At 38.6% G+C, this 19,469-nt stretch overlaps 4 protein-coding genes and 1 pseudogene across 4 annotated transcripts; 2 read left to right on the top strand and 3 right to left on the bottom strand.

The window, feature by feature from the left end:
* The first annotated feature begins 451 nt into the window (after positions 1–451).
* LOC112172746 (leishmanolysin homolog) lies at positions 452–6,935 on the top strand. Its single transcript, XM_024310216.2, has 17 exons — positions 452–974; positions 1,652–2,008; positions 2,116–2,256; positions 2,478–2,610; positions 2,736–2,849; positions 2,949–3,022; positions 3,095–3,169; positions 3,629–3,721; positions 3,862–3,922; positions 4,243–4,575; positions 4,687–4,813; positions 4,933–5,032; positions 5,209–5,278; positions 5,366–5,518; positions 5,629–5,724; positions 5,925–6,250; positions 6,363–6,935. Exons 1-17 carry the CDS (start codon positions 894–896, stop codon positions 6,615–6,617), a joined length of 2,589 nt encoding a protein of 862 aa, XP_024165984.1. The 5' UTR covers positions 452–893; the 3' UTR covers positions 6,618–6,935.
* Positions 6,936–7,531: 596 nt separating this feature from the next.
* Positions 7,532–8,667, bottom strand: LOC112174251 (pathogenesis-related thaumatin-like protein 3.5). The gene is made up of 2 exons (XM_024311986.2): positions 8,458–8,667; positions 7,532–8,363 (listed from the first exon to the last, which is right to left on the bottom strand). Exons 1-2 carry the CDS (start codon positions 8,522–8,524, stop codon positions 7,666–7,668), a joined length of 765 nt encoding a protein of 254 aa, XP_024167754.1. The 5' UTR covers positions 8,525–8,667; the 3' UTR covers positions 7,532–7,665.
* Positions 8,668–9,416: 749 nt separating this feature from the next.
* LOC112169473 (probable 1-acyl-sn-glycerol-3-phosphate acyltransferase 4) lies at positions 9,417–13,340 on the bottom strand. Its single transcript, XM_024306500.2, has 5 exons — positions 13,103–13,340; positions 12,940–12,996; positions 11,906–12,505; positions 11,326–11,456; positions 9,417–11,217 (listed from the first exon to the last, which is right to left on the bottom strand). The coding sequence occupies exons 1-5, from the start codon at positions 13,132–13,134 to the stop codon at positions 10,769–10,771; spliced, it is 1,269 nt and encodes a 422-aa protein (XP_024162268.1). The 5' UTR covers positions 13,135–13,340; the 3' UTR covers positions 9,417–10,768.
* A 1,785-nt stretch (positions 13,341–15,125) lies between these two features.
* On the bottom strand, positions 15,126–15,679 carry LOC112169457 (annotated as a pseudogene).
* A 1,761-nt stretch (positions 15,680–17,440) lies between these two features.
* On the top strand, positions 17,441–18,265 carry LOC112171720 (plasmodesmata-located protein 1). Its single transcript, XM_024308859.1, has one exon. The coding sequence runs from the start codon at positions 17,441–17,443 to the stop codon at positions 18,263–18,265; it is 825 nt and encodes a 274-aa protein (XP_024164627.1).
* Positions 18,266–19,469: the final 1,204 nt, after the last annotated feature.

Here is a 19,469-nt window from a genome sequence, read left to right as displayed (position 1 = left end):
GACCTCCTTAGAGTGTTTTGGGTAAGAGAGAATTAAAAAAACATAATGGGGTAAGTGGGAAAAAAATCTATAAAAATGGTGTAAATGGACAAAAACCCTTTAAAAAACAAAAACAAAAAATGCGTAGGGTCAAAAAATGAACATCATAATTAATTCATGCATTGATTCAAGAAAAGATAAATTAATTTCATTTGTTTAATCTTCATACCGCGGTGGTGAACCGGCATGAGTCATGGACCTCATCCCCTGGAAACATTATCAAAGCAATGTTTTCTCTAATTTTCCAATTATTTTCAATCTTTGAATTATTAAAACGGAGGGATTCGATTAGCAACGTTCAATGGGCTTAATGTAATTTGACCCAAAACGGAGGTCATTCCCCTCTATATCCAGCTTTTCCTGCTTCAGAAAAAATAAAAATAAAATGTTTTTGGTAAGCAAAATCTGAAAGCAGAAGATTAATAAAATCGATCAGCTGTACCCACCCCCACCCAATCCATATGATTTTGGGGTCCTTCCTCTTCTTCTTCTTCTTCTTCTTCTTCTGCGGCTTCACTGTCACTGATTCGCAGAACAAAGCTACAGCGACCGTACGAGCCATCAGGAGCTCTCTGTTTGAATCAGTCTACGCAACAAACTAGCATTTTTTTTCTTTGTTTTATTGTACCCTCTCCCTCTCTTTCTCAAATCGAAGAAGAGGAAAGGGTCTCTCTTTCATATTTTCTTCTTTCGATAGGAGAAAATATTCATATTCCTGGGAATTAAATTTGAGAGAGAGTTTGGAAATGCAGAAGAGCCAGCGATTTTTCTGGGTTCTAAAGCCGATCGGAAAATCGCTGGCGATTTGATGGAATCGATGCGCTTTGTGTTGTTAGAGCTGTTGTCCACATTTCATGGAGGCAATGTTACGGTGTACTCCATGTCTCGCTCTCAGATTCGGCTCTAAGCTGCGACTCGCCGTCGTTGTCCTCCAGGTGAGCTCTCACTCTCACCACACCTTTGTTAATTTCGTTCCCAGCCTTTTTCTTCTGTTTACAACAAGATTTGGGGGCTTGGAAATTTCAGTGTTAGGGCTCTGGGTTTGTGTTTTGGTTGCTGAGAAATTTGGGATTTGGGGACTACTGTGAGTTGTCAGGTATCTAATTTCATATCTTTTTTTTTCTGGGGTAGCAAACAGTAGGTTAGGGTTTTCCTACTTTGATATGGTTCAGGGAAGCAGCTGTTTTTAGTAAGCAGCTGTTTACTTTTCAAAGCTATTTGCTTTTCTTTGTTGTAGTTTCCGAAACTTTCTACTTTCCTTTTTGGGTAGACTGTTAATTAGTGCTTGGGGGCGAAAGCTTCTGCCTTTAGTTTTTCTTGTTTTGAATATTGAGAGCATTAGATGATCCGTGGGTTGGGTTTGGGCGTTTGGTGAAGAGATTGTGTTCAGGGTTGTTGATTTTGAAGCAGATTTGGGTTGAAGCCAGGCCATATTGTGGCATTCCCTTTTGTGTTCTAGATTCAGTTGATGGGATTTGCATTTGGTGTGTCGTATTAGCTTCTGTGAAATGATGTATAGAATGGTTGTCTCCTATAATTGGGGCATTTATTTTGTTTTGAAACTTCTGGTGTTAGATTTGCCCAGTTTTTCATATGAGTCTCTTTGCTTCAGATTGTATTGCTATTTACATGGTTGGAAGCTACTAATGCACAATCTCAAGAGATCATACTGGGAGGGCAAGGCCCAGAGAGGTCGTCAGAGAACATTGTTTCTCACTCCTGCATCCATGACCAGATACTCAAACAACGAAGGCGACCTGGTCGCAAGGTGTACACTGTTACTCCACAGGTGTATGAGGCTTCTGGTATCTCAAAACCCCTTCACCAAAAGGGTAGGGCATTGCTTGGAATTTCAAAGCAGTCTGTACTGCAGAAGGATGCAAAACTGCCCATTAGAATTTATCTAAATTATGATGCTGTTGGTCACTCGCCTGATAGGGACTGTCGGAATGTCGGGGATATTGTGAAGGTGAGTTTTGGATTAAATTGGTAACTCTATTTGTATTCGTGGTCCACAGCTACGTGTAACTGATATAGAAATTGCTTTCTTCTTTCAACTCCTCCCTCTCTTATCAGCTTGGTGAGCCTCCTATTGGTTATCTTTCTGGCTCTCCTTCCTGTAATCCTCGTGGGGATCCTCCAATTTCTGGTGACTGCTGGTATAACTGCACTTTGGACGATATAGCTGGGAAGGACAAAAGGCAACGCCTTAGAAAGGTTAGAATGTTACTGTACTTTGTTAGTTCTCTAGTCTTATTTCGGCAAACTCTTACTTCATGTAACTGTGTTAAGTGTGAGTTTTGCTTGGCAAACATTTGAATGTTAGTTCACAGTAAATATAATGTGAACAATATTTATGACTTTAAGAGTGTTGATAAACTCATAGCAGGTAAATTTAAATTTGCATGAAATTGATTTGTAGAGGTATTTGAATGCAGGCTCTAGGACAGACAGCAGACTGGTTCAGGAGAGCCTTAGCTGTTGAACCTGTGAGAGGGAACTTGCGGTTGAGTGGATATTCAGCATGCGGTCAAGATGGGGGCGTACAGCTGCCACGTGAATATGTTGAAGGTAACTACGTGCAAATTCGCTGTTATTCTCCAAGCTCATTGCTACTTGATCCTTGGTTGTCGTAATTTTGTCCTGTCACATACAACAACAGTAGTTAAGTAACAATGATGTTGTTCTTTTTCCAGAGGGTGTTGCTGAAGCAGACCTCGTTCTACTGGTTACAACAAGACCTACCACCGGTAATACCCTTGCATGGGCAGTGGCTTGTGAACGTGATCAATGGGGTCGTGCGATTGCAGGTATTCATTCATTGACACTGTCTTATATTGGATAGCCTTACCTTGCCTGCTATAGCAATCAGACTGACAGTTCCTTTTGTTTTTTTTTTTCTTGGGTAGGACATGTAAATGTTGCTCCTCGTCATTTGACAGCTGAAGCAGAAACTTTGCTCTCTGCTACTCTAATACATGAGGTCAGTTGACCTTCCTGAAAGTTTGAAAAGATGGGATGTACTTTCTTACTGATTAGTTGTGTAATCTTCCAGGTCATGCATGTTCTTGGTTTTGATCCCCATGCCTTTGCTCATTTTAGGGATGAGAGGAAAAGACGGCGTAGTCAGGTAACTAATGCATCAAAGAGTTCCTTCATGACCTCGAGGAATATATATTTTCGTTTTAACTTATACCTTCACATTAGACATTACTGCAAGTTGCAGTTTTGGTATTTGAAAGACATTTAGTGTGTTTCTTGTGGGTAGTTTTGGCAAAAAAAAAAAAAATGCTGTTATTTCTTTCCCTTAACTCTATTTAATGTGGCAAAATGGGTTCTTCTTCATCCCAAGTGTAAGCCTTTCATCTTCTGATATTTCTCAGAGATTTCTATCTCAAGAATTGTGTCGAGTATGGGAGCTTTATATAATTCCCTTCTAGCTTTAAAGTTTTCCTCCTTGTTTGTCCTCTCAGACTAATAATGACTGTGATATATATATATATATATATATTTGTTCTTCATTGTTGCCAGATTGTGGAAAGTTTATTGACATTCTGGCATCAAAATCTTACTTGTGATCCATTTGCAGGTTACAGAACAAGTCATGGATGAAAAGCTTGGGCGGATGGTAACCCGTGTGGTGCTTCCACGGGTTGTCATGCATTCACGATATCATTATGCGGTAAAGGCCAACTTTCTTTTTTGTGAATGGAATTCTTGCATGGCTTATGAAAATATACGTATACACAATGTTGCTTTAAATTGCTGATATCCAAAATCTAGGAAATAAAAAAAAATGGATGATGAATGATTTTCTCGCAGGCATTCTCTGAGAATTTTACTGGTTTAGAGCTAGAAGATGGGGGAGGGCGCGGCACATCAGGTAACACACATGAATACAATATACCATGTATTTACTCTTAAGTTTCTGTGTGTGTGTGTTCGCACAAGGGTATTAATACATAAATGTACACAATCATATGTATTAGAGGTTAAAACCCAACATCCTGTATTCGGTATAGTATTATAAAAATATAATACGAGCAATGATATTTGATACACTAAGTTTAGGGAAGCTAAAGATGGATATAGAGAAAGATTCTTAATCATTGATTTGTAGCAGATGTTTCTTCTGATTCATACCAATAAGTTGTGACACTTAGATGTGTGATAATGATTTTGCTTTGCATAACTTGTTTGTAGGGTCGCACTGGGAAAAAAGACTTCTAATGAATGAAATTATGACGGGTTCAGTGGATACAAGATCCGTGGTTTCAAAAATGACATTGGCCTTATTAGAAGATAGTGGATGGTACAATGCTAATTATAGTATGGCAGACAATCTTGATTGGGGTCGCAACCAAGGAACTGAGTTTGTTACTTCCCCTTGCAACGTCTGGAAAGGGGCATATCATTGCAACACAACACAATTGTCAGGATGTACGTACAACAGAGAAGCAGAGGGGTACTGTCCAATTGTAAGTTACAGTGGGGACCTGCCCCAGTGGGCACGCTATTTTCCACAGGCTAACAAAGGTGTGCTATTGTGCATTTGTAATTTACTCTATTGTCTTCGTTAAAATATCTACCAAACATATTACTTGGTTTGAAGCTTGATCGAACTCTGTCAACATATGATCATTGCAGGTGGACAGTCTTCGCTGGCTGATTATTGCACCTATTTCGTAGCTTACTCTGATGGATCATGTACAGACACTAACAGTGCACGACCACCTGACAGAATGTTGGGTGAAGTACGAGGGAGCAACTCTAGGTAAGATTTCAAAGTTGATTACTCCTTACTAACACTTTGACAGAATTGCTTTCGGATGGACATGTTCAGATTTAGTGACACAGTTAGATCTTGCTAATGATTATTCTTGTCAATTGTAGGTGTATGGCCTCATCATTAGTGCGTTCTGGGTTTGTGAGGGGTTCTATGACCCAAGGAAATGGATGTTATCAGCACAGATGTGTCAACAACTCGTTAGAGGTATGTCACGGAGTCTTGATTTGTTTTTTTTCCATGAGTTTATTTATCAAATGCACTCCAGGTGTCCTAATCGACTCATCAACCAAAAGTAACCAAGGGTTGTATTTGAAACCTGCTTCATTTTTCTTCTCCTGTACTCTTCCTCATCAGTGTTGTATTATTCCATTCGTTTTCAGGTTGCTGTGGATGGGATGTGGAAAGTATGTCCTGAAGCTGGTGGACAAATTCAGTTCCCAGGATTTAATGGTAATTGTGCTGTTCTATCTGATTTTCACTTTTTGTCATATCTATTTGTCAACCTTGATCACTAATTAACAAATGTTCTTTATTTAGGTGAATTGATATGCCCGGCGTACCATGAACTCTGTGGTACTGGGATAGTTCCCGCGACAGGGCAATGTCCAAATTCTTGTAATTTGAATGGCGACTGTGTTGAAGGAAGATGCCACTGTTTTCTAGGGTTCCATGGTTCTGATTGTAGCAAACGTAAGCTTCTAGTTCCTATCCATCCCTTTATTATCATCACACAACAATCAACACTCAGCAAGTGTCTGAGCTGCCAACTTAGAATATTTTTGAATTTATGTTCGATGCAGGCTCCTGTCCCAGCTACTGTAGTGGACGTGGAAACTGCCTATCTAACGGGATATGTGAATGTAGAAATGGGTACACTGGCATTGATTGCTCCACTGGTAATGCTTTTCTTTCTTGTCTGTTGTTTTTTTTTTCCTTTTTAACGATTTTGTGTTTGTTTTTGTTTTCGTCATCGTGAAGATTTATTTTCACATCAAGTAATTGTTATTTTCCTCACAAAAATGGTAATGCTAGTGTTGTACTTGACAGCTGTTATTAGTTGATCTCTAATAACATTGTGTTTGGATATGGTATGCAGCTGTCTGTGATGAGCAATGCAGCCTTCATGGAGGTGTCTGTGATGATGGAGTGTGTGAATTCCGCTGCTCTGATTACGCAGGCTACTCATGCCAGAACAGCACAATGCTTCATTCTAGTCTTAACGTTTGCAAAGATGTGCTAGAGAATGTCAAGTCTGGTGCTGGTCAGCACTGTGCCCCCAGTGAACCAAGTATACTGCAGCAGCTAGAGGATGTAGTTGTGATGCCCAACTACCACCGTTTGTTCCCTGGTGGTGCCAGGAAACTCTTTAGCATCTTCGGCACCAGCTATTGTGATATGACTGCGAAGCAGCTGGCTTGCTGGGTAAGTAGCTTTGCCTTCTTTCCCTGTCTTTTGTATTTTGAGTACTGTATTGCATGCTCCTAGCTAATTTGAGTAGAACCAAGATTCTGACCAAGTGACTACGAATTGCCAGATCTCAATTCAAAAGTGTGACAAGGATGGGGACAACAGGCTGCGGGTATGCTATTCGGCTTGTCAATCATATAATTCAGCGTGTGGAGCTTCACTTGATTGCTCGGACCAAACCCTGTTCAGCAGCAAGGATGAAGTAGAGGGTCAATGCACAGGGTCTAGTGAGATGAAAACATCGTGGGCTAGCAGCGTACTTAGTTGGTTTTCAAGTAATGATTCCTCCAGAGGAATGTCTGTAAAAAATAGGCAGCTCTAGTTTTTGTTTAATTTTTTTTATTTTTCAATTTTCTGTTTGTAATTTTTTAGGTTTCCATTGTAGGAAATGTTGGCCTAAAAAAGCCAGCCCTAGATGTAGGTTGCCTCTGCTACCCAACAATCATTAAAAAAAAAGTTGGGTAGGAAGATGAGTTGTGGCTTTCAAAGATGAAAGGCACTTGTAGAGAGAATTGGAAATGTTAGGAATGCAAGGACCAAAAAAAAAAAAAAAGGGGGAAAGAAATCTTGTTTGCACAGTTTGTTTGGCCGAAGGCCTTGAAATTAAATAGAAAGAAAATGCCTTGCATTTCCTGTGTCCCTTTGTATCTTCTCTCGCATTTTTTCTTTTCTTGCTCGTTATATTCATGAAACCAGATTAAAAAAGGGTTTCCACTGCTCCATCTGCCAACAGTTAACAACTAAACAAGTACTACATCTGAAGTTGAGAAAATTGTACCTTTCAATTGGAAAGTGAGTTGCAGACTAGTAAATTCATTTTCTGGTTTTAGAATGACTCAAAATGGTCGGGAAAGATTCACAGATTATTAAGAAAATGACATGGACGGCCGATTAATTAAACTAATCCCTCCCTTTCCTCTAAAACTCCAGCTATTAGCCTTAAAAAAAATTTCAATGTTAAAAAGCCTCTTCAACTCTTTAACGATACCAACAGATCTAGATAGTTTAGCCGAAATATTATGCACCGGAGGAAGCTTCAATACCTCAAGTTTGAAATTGTGTGCAAAGATCTCAAACAAGCTCAAGTTTGCATGCTCTTTGCAAGTAAGCCAAGCATATGCAAATAATCGAAAGAGCATGAAATTTAGTTAATCTGTGGATGGTTAGAGGTGCTAAGATTCTTTCTATCTTCTTAATTGTTTGTTGCCATTTCCTATCTACAAGAGACGGATCTAATGAATCATAATGAAACGAATCATATATTGATTACAGCATCACAACAAATTACGTACGTCAACTAACTAATTAATCAAATCATTACGTAAAGTTAATAAATCCCAAGTAATTAATTATTCGTCCTCCTCCTTAGCTCACGATGACCCGGTGGGGCAAAATGTGATCAAGTAATCCGACCCGGTACAGGTACAGGTGCTTGAAGCATCATCATAAGCGTAGCTATACGCCGCAGGACACGCACTCTTGAACATGGCGGAGTACTGAGTCGGAGAGCAAGTCTGCGGGGTGGCGTGGTCGCCGGTGCAGCAAAACTCCGGCGCGTTGAACGCCTCGCACGCGCTCTTACAAGCCACCACAACACCCGAACCCGAATCCGTGACCCGCAACTCGGGCGGGCAGTTGGCGTTCAAGTCCGTCACGCACCCCGCGTACTGGCAGTCGCCGTCTCCTCCGGTGGCCCTCAGCCCCATGCCGACGTTGTAACCGTCGACGAGGCTGACGTCATAGAAGTCCTTGTCGGTTACGCTCGATCCGATGGTGAACTCAGCCAAGGTGACGGGAGGTGCGCCGCCGCCGGTGCATTTTAGCAAGCCGCAGTCTCCGGTGAGGCAGTTTCCGTTACCGGCTTCGTCGAAGTTGCAGCCGGTTCTGGCCCAGAAGCGGCCGGACCAGCCGGCCGGGGCTGTGAGCTGGACTAATGCACCGGGGAACATGGCGAAACCGCCTTCGCCGAGAACTGCGGCGCCGTTTCCGGAGAGTGTGCCGGGCCAGACTGTGTAGGGGCATCGGTTTTGCAGCGTAAAAACGGTTGCGGAAACTAGGTTTGCTGTAGCTGCATTAATCACGTGGTTAATTAGTTATCAATACATGGAGGAAGCAATGCAATCAGTATGAAGTGGTGTAATATGAAATCAAAAAGTGGTTACCTAATGATGCAATGATCAAAGGAAGAAGATAGAGATTGAGCTTGTTTGAGGTCATGGTGGTTGCCATTAGAGAGAAACTGAATCTTAGAAGAATGGTGGACTGAGTTGAGCAGTTGTGGACGGAAGAAGTTAATCGTTCGTTGATGTTGGATTTGGTGAATGAAGAGGGAGATTTGGTAGGTATTTTATAGTTGGATGCATGCAAAAGGTATTTAGAGATTTGCACCCACCCTGCTCATAAACATTGTTTTCCACTCTTTCCGTGAACCACTAAAAGATTAGTGGGTACGTGTAAATATGCGGGTGCACGAGTTCGTCATCAATCAATTTTTATGAGAAGAAGTTATGTCTACTTTTTTTTTTTTTGAGAAGAAGTTATGTCTACTTTTATTTACGTGATAGTGAAAAAGAGAAGTAACATATGTGCCTGAATTAATTAATTAATTAAGCCACTTGATCCGGTAAAGCCGTAAAGCTTAGGTAATGCATGATGCAGGTCCCTAACGGCTAATGGTTGCAGGTGATTAAGGTCACGTGACTGAGGAGGAGACAGAATCCAGTAAGGCGCTGACTCCCTGCCTCGGCTCCGCTCCGGGAGGAGGGAAGGAGAGATGATCGGAAATCTCAGAAAAGAGAAGAGTGATCAGTTGGGAACGTGGCAAACATCAGCACCTCCTTCCCACTCTCACACGTGCACTCTCTCTCACACGTTCTTAAACCATAGCATACCAAAACCAATCTCTTTTCTTCCTACTTTAATTCTCTGGAGTGACATATCACATTTGACTTTGTCATTCAATTTTGGTTATTTTTTTATGTGAGTCTTTTATGTGGAGATTAACTTCAATTAAACATTATGATACCAATTGAAAAAAAAAAAGAAAAAAAAAAAAAGAACAACTTGCTGTCTCATCACACAGATAGCATGATGAAAGCATCATAGCAATTGAATCCTTGCCTCCTTGGGCCAATCAGGATCTTGTAATAGATTAAGCAAGCTCCAATTTCAATGAGTAAATGCTTGTAGCATTGTTACATCGATACATGAGTACATGACACAATCTTTTCATGGGTGCTAGATAACTCTTCTTGTTTTCTTCTTCAGGAAAATGCTAATTAAGGGGATGGTGTAAAACTGTGGCCTGAGAGAAGAATTAATGAAGGCAGTGCAGGATGGATGGTGGATGGTCTTCATTAAAATGAAGGCATGCAGCTTCCTAGAGACCCAGAGCGTTTAGTTTACTCATTCAGCAAAAGGAAACTTACACTTGGACGCCATGGTATGTTTTGCTATAAACAGGAAAAGGGCATCATTTACAGTAAACAATAAATGAGGCTAGGCAGATGCAATACATGTATGTCTGTTCCTTCATTGTTTTGACTTTTGACAATGAAATGAAGAGAAGCAGCTCAGGTTAGGTAGCCAGGCCGTGTCTCTTCATAATTCCATTGCCTCAACTCGATCATCCCATCGATTGAAGATGCGATTCTGTTTAACTGTCCCAGAAATCGTACAAGATTGCTTCACGTACCCTATTGATTAATCTAGACAAAGCAGTAGTTGATAGCCTACCTATATGAGGTGTCTTTTGGTTTTCTGTACGTTGATATAATATATGCTTGTTTACACATTACTTCATACGATTCAAGAATCACCACTCAACTTGATTCAATTTCAAGATAGACAACATTCTCTGGAGTCACCAAATGCAGCAACAAGAATGAATGCCATGAATGAGAAGTAGGCAAACATAAAAGATATGAAATTTAGGCGCAGAGAGTAACCTGATTCTGATCTAACAAGTTTGAACTTCCCTCTAATCAACAGCATAAGGAGATCTAAGGTTGAGAGATATCATTACAGATGACCAACACTGAACTAGTGCCAGTATATTCTTCTTTACAAGTGGTCTCTGTAAATTCCCTGTCCATCTATATGCATGTAATTCTAGGGACTTAACAACTTTACCCTCAATTTATTTTACAGGACAAAGAGTGAACCTGACCATGATTATGCACCGTAATGATTTTTTTAAATATTTTTTTTCCTTTTTCCAATTCCATATATCTCACAATAGCAGCAAAAAAGCTGCACAGAGAACCCATAGCTGGCATCTTTCCTTCAGCGCAACAACCGGGACCTGAGCCCTGTTGTATGCATGACTGTTTTCGGTTGTAGTCACTATATATACAGGTGCGACAGGTCCATTATAGAAGCACTTATATCCACAGTAACAATATATGAACATAACCAGAAGAAAAAGAATACTAAACGTTGTAAATTGTAAAAAATGTACGTATCCTGTAAATGTTATTCACATCTGAGTCTATTGCAAACCAATGTTGCTTTAACAAAGTCTAATACTGGCACCGGTTGGATTTCAAAATATGTTGCGGAAGCAAGGTATGCACATGATAAACCGATGTATATTTTAAACCAGACCGATGAAAAAATGGTAAGGTAAATGATAACCACTGTCAAAATAAGTATCAACATAAAATTTACCAAACCCTTGAACGCAGAAATGTCTTCTTCTCCTCCTTCATTAGGAAAATGGCCTCGAGTATGGAAATCTGACAGCATGTTGTCCTTGAGATGGAATGTGTCCACTAGCCAAGATGCAGCATCTGTGCTAGACTCCGGGATATCTTCCATTGGGATACGCCGAACATGAATGTGTACTTCTGAAGGATCTACACCAAATGCATTGTCCATAAACGAAGGGCATTGATTCTTGTATGCAATTGTCAAGTCATAAACTGCAGGCAAATGAAGAATATGAAGGTATAAGTTTAACCGAAGGAAATCTCATAAGAACTTACCATCTTGGAAAAGTTACAAAATGGAGCCTTGTATAAATTCATTACCTGCATCCAAAGAACCTCTTAGGGCTTCTAAGCAAGCACAAAAACCTTTAGTCCTTGGAAGTAGCACATGTGACAGCACAGGAAGTCCATTTTCAGCAGCAAATGTCTGGCTCTTTTTGCATTTTTCTTCACTGCACAAGAAACAAAACGAGGGAATTTGAATGAATAAACACATGATTTAATCTGCGCTATACAAAAGTTGCAAGTATGTCAATATGTGATGCAACCAGTATACTAGTAAATGTGACTGGAATATCGAAATTGGGTTTGATCAGTTACTTGAATAATCCTTGCAGATATTTGCAGAAAAAAATGTTGCGCTCAATGCCTGCAATTTGATAATAACCTACACAGCTGAATCTGATATATCCTTTTAACTTTACAAAATTTCAATAGTAAATTTAAAAAGTAATTGTGATGTGGTAAATAAAACTGATTACTATGACTTAAATCATCCTACTCACTTTTATCTCACAAACATATATTTCTCTTCCTGTGCTTTATCATGAATCTGAAAGTACATAGTGCAGATGGATTAATAAGGAAGACATATAGAGGAGGTGGGGGTAAGTAGTAGTACTCGTAATCAGTTCCTTCAGGAAAAATAGAAAGCCAGAGAGGGTCCCGAGGATCAGCAAAACTTAATAGCATTTTCCGGAGAATTGGTTCATCAACTTCCCACTTCCTCTTCAAAGGAATGAACTCCAGAACGTGGAACCCCCAACCGAAAACAGGCAGCTTCATCAAGCTGCTCTTGAGCACATATTTAACATATCCGAGGGACCCTTTTCGCAATGCAAGATCCCACAAGTACATCCAATCCACCTCAGTTTTATGATTCGCAATAATCAAAATGCGCTCTCTAGGTGGGACAGTATCGCCCGAAAAAACCACGTTCGTCCCGTTGATCTTTTCAAATAGAAAGGGCCAGAGAGCCAGCCACCTAGCAAATAGAAAGGATGTTGCTTTTCTGCTGTAATGTATGCTAAAAAGTCGCAACAAAACAGCTACCACCGGCGCAAAACAGACTAGAATGGTGAAAGCAGTGGAAAGAAACACCACCAAACATAGAACACCCCTTACAACTCTAAAAGCATTCAAGGGCTTGTGCTTCAGTTTACTATCAGATTTTAAGGGACTGCAAACGTCCACCTCCTTCCACGAACCGTCCTCAATGGAGCTGCAGTTCATATTAATCTTGATCGTCAATCAATGTATCCCAATTCATCTACTTGAAAATATAATTACATGCCCTAAAAATAATTAACACCAATACACTACACATATACACATCCCTACTACCAATACCACCTATAGATGAATTTTTGAGGTCTTGTCAAGCCAAATCACAAAATTTTGAATTCTCTTTCCTTTAGAATTCAAACAATGTGGTTAACTATCAGATCCCAATTAGAATTCCATGTTTCAATCAAACAGTATCCGACTAGAATACAAATGAAAAGAAAAAAAAAATTCTGTGGTCGGATGCTACATTACCAAATCCAAAGATACAAGAATACAGAGAGCAAATCTCAGATTCCGAAAACACAAAAGAGACAAACGTAAAGATTCTTGACTCCAATTGCTACAAGATCAAAATGAATTGACACTAACCATTCTTCTGGGGTTGCCGCTACCCGTCTGGGACTGGCGCTCTCTCTGGCCTGAAGGCTTTAAATAAAACATACATGTTCTTTCAGAATTCATACAAAACCAAATACAAATGCCATTGTTAATCTGCAAATAACATAAACAACGTAAAAATGCATGTATTTACCTCATGGCAATCTTTTTCGGTGAAGATCTCATGCCAATTTCGAGTCAGAGAGAATTTTACAGGAGATGATTTTAGTTGTTAGGGGAAAGATGATATGAGTTCTATGTTGTATGAAATACGATACAAGCTGATAATGATGGGAGATAAGAGATTGGTGTTTGATAGTGATGAATATAGATATAAATATAGATTCTAAAAATAATGAGACCACCGTGAGGCGAATTCCTATATAAGCAAATGCAGAGCAAGAGTGCGACGACAAGTGCAGCAGGGTAGATTACCATTAGTATTAATGGGATGATGACAACAAAATAAATTGAGAATGGGTCAAACCAACCTAATAAAAAGCTCAGTTTTGTCGGATGTGATTTGATTGGTTTACACAGTCCACCATTCAGTGCAGTCTCTCAATTTGGTGACGCTAGGAGTCTGACGCAAGTCACGCTACTTAGTTGGGTTTTAGCTTTCTCACAATTATCATACGGCTTTAGTATTTTAGGTTCTGAGTTCGAATCTCTCATCTATTAATATGTCTAATTAAGTAATTATTATATTCTTCAATCTCTTTATTAAGTAAATCGGAATTTGCAGTCTCTTGATTTGGTGACGCTAGGAGTCTAACGCATGTCACGCTACATAGTTGGTTTTTAGCTTTCTCACAATTACAATTACATTTACTTTATCCTTTTAAGACTTGAGGTTTTGAGTTCGAATCTCTCGTCTATTAATATCCCGAATTATTATTATTATATATATATATATATATATATATATTGTTCAATCTCTTTATTAAGTGAATCAGAATGAATAAAACCATCTGAGTGTGATGGATTAGCAGCTTACTATGTTAATCTCATTGCTTGTTTATTTCGAGTATTCACGAATTGTTCAATCTCTTTATTAAGTGAATCAGAATGGATAAAACCATCGAGTGTGATGGATTAGCAGCTTACTATGTTAATCTCATTGCTTGTTTATTTCGAGTATTCACGAAAGTGACGAAACAAATAAGCAAAGAGATAGATCGGTCCACATCTAGCCCAACGCGATCTAGAATGGCAGATTATTATTGTACTGTTTGCTCTGTCGATCCGCATAATTAATAGTTTTTTTTGTCAGCCCCTTTGGGACATGTTTTTTTTTTTTTTCTTTTCTTTTTAGAATGAATGAGATCCGGGAGATTCTAGTTGGACCTCCAAATCTGCTATTTGAACCTCTATCTTTTTTCAATTTTTTTTTGACTTTGTCGACTCATATGAAAAGACAAATAAAGACAAAGAGATAGAGAAAAAAGGCAACAACAAAAAAAAAATCTTACTTCCACGACAAATCTCTTCAGTTTTTCTTTTCACTTTCAATGTACAGTCTCTCTTCAATCTCTCATGCTTGAATTCGAGATGATACCTTTGTATAAATTTTCAAATTGTTATTTTTTCCGATTATAGTCTCTTTTATGAAATCATAGAAGCATCTAACTTGTTGCCCATCTTCTTTAACGTTAAATCATGAAATAACATTCAAATTCAAAACCCTAGAAGAACATTCTACGTTAAACCCTATGGAAGAAAGTCAAGATGCAACAATGGAGAGTCAAATTATCACGACTGAGCCTCAGGAGGTCTAAATAGCAAATTTGGAGGTCCTTTTGTTTAAGGATATTTTGGTAAAAATAAGGAGGTCTACTTAGCCTTTTTAGTATTTAAAAAAGTAGATTGAAGGTGTACTAAGTAGGTGAGGTCAAAATAGCAAATTTGGAGGTCCAACTAGAACCTCTCAATGAGATATGTTATTATTGTACTGCTTGTTCAATTACATAATAGATGACATTTTCTCTAAAAAAAAAGTGTGAGATATAAGTAGGACAATGATAAACAGAAAATTAATTCTCTATCTTTTTTTTCCGAGATTAAATTTTAAAATGTCAAAATACAAAGGATGATCCTTGAAAATTTGAAATCAAAAGAAGATGAAAAAAGAAATTGCAATTTGTTGACAAATCTTATATGAGATGATATTGACATATCTATTTGCACCTTGAGAAATAAGTTTTCCCCACATACCCACCGGATATAGCCCTTCTTTTACATTAGACGCAAACTCCTCTGGATTGTCTCTCAAAACTTCAGCTGCATCATGATTTAAGGGATTTTCATGATTCGGGTCCGTGAAAAGATGATACAATCCATAAACAATGGTGTTTATGTTAAGCACTGGCTTCCAATCTTCTCGTAGGATGTTGAGGCAGACATTCCCTTCCAAGTCGATATTGGGATGGTAGACCTTTGTCATACACTTAACTTTTGGTGCCTCGTGCGGATAGATATCCGAAATCTGGAAAGAAAACACAAACTTACCACCTGTGTAATATCCTTCATCTGGTCTAATCGAAACCTCATAAACTTTGAGGTTGCATGTCCTTGCCATTAGGGAAGTATATAACACAAGATTTTGGTAAGTTCAGCTCAGTTATATCTTTGTGAAGGCGCAATTCACCAGCTGATTGCTTCTTGACATGTTTTCCTCCATTGGCTTCAGCAAGTTCTCTTGCTTCTCCTTAACTTTAAATAGCCTGATCATATCTCCTGTTTTTACTTAGTTGGTGACTGATCCTTCTTTTTTTTCTTCAGAATTGTATTCGATGATTTTGTTCTTCAAGCCATATTGGAGGTATTTATAGAGTACATAACTGAATCAATGTTTGACTAGTATTAGGATCTGTAAGTACATTGGACTATCCCTATTCAACACATGACTTTCCCAAAGCCACAAGGAAATCAGAAAATGCAAAGCACTAGGAGAGTATCTCTCCTACTTGTTCGGAGGCTTAAATAAAATCAAAGAAGTCTGCAAGATCGGATCATCAAGAGGAAATCAAGGAGGATCACTCTCACTGATCTTGAGTATAAGTGGTATTCATTTCATATCATGCTAGATGATTTAAATTGATATGTATGTCGATTAAATTGATTTGGTATACACATTTGCATTAAAGATTTTTGACATGCATGGCAGATAAATAGGAAGTATTGATTTCAGTTTTAACATCTTTCCATATTTATCTTATTTGATAATTAAGAAAAGATTTGATTGAGGGGGAGTTTTCCTCCCTTATAAAAGGTTTCGAAACTGAAGTTAGATGTAGGGGTCTTCATGCATAAAATTGTCCTCTCTTGAACTGCTCGTTTTTGTTCAAATCAGTTTTTGAAAACTCTCTCTGCTTGTTTCATGTATTCTATTGCATAATCTCTCACGTTCATAATTCATTCTCAAGATCAGTGAGACGTTGAGATCAAGGAAGATTGGTTGATTGGCTCTTGTTGATAGAGTGATGATTAAGTAAAAGTTAGATCAGTTATAAATCAAGTTAGCATTTGTTGCTAAGTGAATGTGTTTGTTATGAACAACACTACTTGTATACTGTAAACTCATTTGATTCATATTGGATTGATTTTTCGTGTTGGCCACGTTAAAAGCCACGCAGTGAAGTTTCCTCAGTGGAGAGGTTTACACTGCGTTAACAATTTCTGTGTCCTCCTTGATATAGTGATTTCATTGTTAAGCAATTCTATTGATTATAGTACAATATTGTTCTGTTTGGTATTTTCAGCATCAATTAATCAAAAAGCGCGCCTTAGGGCGTGGGGTGCTATTGAAACTGAGTGTGTTTTGCTGCCGAGGCGATCAGGCGCCAAAGACGTTGGTCAAGGCACCAAAAGCGCAAAAGGCACAGCTCAAGGCGTCAGAAGCGTACGCCCAGAAAGGAAAAAAAAAACCCTCGGATACGCCTTAACGTTTTCAAATATTGATTAGGATACACAATCCACCTAAGAATGGTTATTTTTAGCTAAATCCCATTTCCACCGCGTAGAAGGAAAGTAGAGAACCTTTTCCTATGTCTTTGAGGAATTTACATATTCCTAGTTTGGTTTAGATTTCTTTCCTTGCGCTTGCAGATTAAAGGTTTACTTTAAGATGTGAAGAACCAGCCCAAAAAGTACAAATGTCAGAAGTGTTGGAAAAATGCATAAATTTGGCAAGTCCAGTTAACTTGCCCCGTGTTTCCACTTAGTATTAGGAAAGTTAGTATTCCTATTGTTTTAAGGTTTATTACATTATCGGAAAGTGTATAAATAGGCCGCTATGTTGTTAGATATCTGTAATTAACTTCTTCAATCAATATCGGTTTGGTAAGACTATTACATACTCAATCCAACAATGTTAGTACAATTTGTCCGACGTTTCTCAAAGATGAGTTTGCCCACCAAAATCAAGCCATTGCTATTTCTTTGGTGTCATCTACTTATCTGCACATTCCTTTTCACTTCCCTCCCCCTCGCTATGGGCACTGCTTCGGATGATTATACATCCTTGGTTTTCAATGGGTGTTCAAAACAAATGTTCCCAAACAATGTCTACCCGGAAAACCTCAAACCCCTCATGAACTCGTTGGTCTCAAACTCTTCACTAGAGACTTTCTTGGCAGCCACAGCCACCTCTGGCGATGGCACTAACGGCATTAACGGTCTGTACCAGTGCCGCGGAGACCTCTCCCCCGCCGAGTGCAACACCTGCATAAGAAAGATTCCACCTTTAGTCAGCCAACTCTGTGGAGAAACCAATGTAGCAGTCCGAGTCCAGCTCCGCGGGTGCTACTTACGTTATGAGATTGCTGACTCAAAGCCATTTGATGCAACAGAATTTCTTTTCAAACGTTGTGAAGTTAATCAAGCAAGGGCTGCTGGGCTTGGGGAGAAAAGGGACACGGCTTTCGGCATATTGGAAAACGATGTCAAGAATAGTACTGGTGGAGTTGGTGGCTTCTACACCGGTGGCTATGACACAGTGAATATTTCAGGACAATGCGAAGGTACCTTAGTGAACCAGGATTGTGTGGCTTGCCTGCAAAGTGCTTCTCAGAAGGCCAAGACCGAGTGTGGCGATTCCGTTACGGGGCAGATTTATCTCTACAAGTGCTCCATTAGCTACAAGTCTACAAACTCCTCGAATGCCAATGCCAATGGTGTGCCATATTCGCGTAAAGTCGGTGCAGGCTCTGGGAATTATCCAGCAGAGATGGTAGTGGCTATTATTGTGGGAAGTATTATAGGTTTGATATTATTAGGTGCTGTTGTCATTTACATTATAAAAGAGTGCAGATCATGAAAAATGTAAGCAGATCACTCTAGCTAGGAACATGAAAGCAGTATGCGAGTCCGATGTAAAGTACTTTTCGGCATGAAAAATAAATAGGGTAAATTCCTCCTATGGTACCTGAGGTATTGCTATTTGGACAGTTTGATACCTGATGTATTAAAGGGGACAGTTTAGTACTTGAAGTTAGACTCCGTTTGACACTTTGGTACTTCTGTTAATTTTTCTGTTAAATGTAAGGATAAAATTGACATTTAAAATATATGTATAAAAACATAATAAAAAAATATGAGTTTGTGGGTTGATTTTCTTCATAATTTTATAGGTATAAATTAATGCTTATAGGTTATGTTGAAGGTGAAATATTCGAATTTTATGTTCAAGAAATATAGTAATCATATAGTGAACACCCCTGAGACTACTCCATTGAAACTAGTCTCGTACAACTAAATTTTTTTAAACATAAAATTCAATTATGTCAACTTTAACATAACCCAAAAATATTAATTCATTTTTATTTTCTCCTAAATGACCCACAAAATGATGAAGACCTAAAATAATACCAAATAATATTATCGCATTGTGTTTATGAAGAGGAGGAAAAATCCAAATTTTGGAGGAAAAATCAGTGGATTCATAGAGAATAGTACAAAAAAATGATTATTATATTTATTAAACATAAAATTCGAACATTTCACCTTCAACATAACTCATAAGCATTAATTCATACCTATAAAATTATGAAGAACGGCAATCAACCCACAAACTCATGTTTTTTTATTATGTTTTTACAGATATTTTAAATGTCAATTTTATCCTTACATTTAACAGAAGTACCAAAGTGTCAAACAGAGTCTAACTTCAGGTTCCAAACTGTCCCCTTTAATACATCAGGTATCAAACTGTCCAAGTAGCAATACCTTAGGTATCATAGGAGGAATTTACCCAAATAAATAAACTACGTTGTATTAGCCTTCTATAGAGTATTTTAGGTTCTTAATTGCTTTTAGTGTTGGGTATGTATAATGGTGAAAGGCTACATGCCCAAATACCCAATTCATTTAAACAAGAGAAATTTGCAATTGCCCGGAAATCTTTTGGATTTTTCAGCTGAAATGTTAATGGGTTTAAAGCTGATGGTATTGATGACGTGCACACAAATATCACAATTAGTTCAAGGCTTCAAGGTTAAACAAGTCCTACTTATTTTTTTCTT

This window comes from Rosa chinensis, chromosome 6 (genome assembly GCF_002994745.2).
Source record: "Rosa chinensis cultivar Old Blush chromosome 6, RchiOBHm-V2, whole genome shotgun sequence".
Lineage (NCBI taxonomy): Eukaryota > Viridiplantae > Streptophyta > Magnoliopsida > Rosales > Rosaceae > Rosa > Rosa chinensis.
Note: the sequence above shows the minus strand (reverse complement) of the source record. Positions and strands in the feature narration are given on the sequence as shown.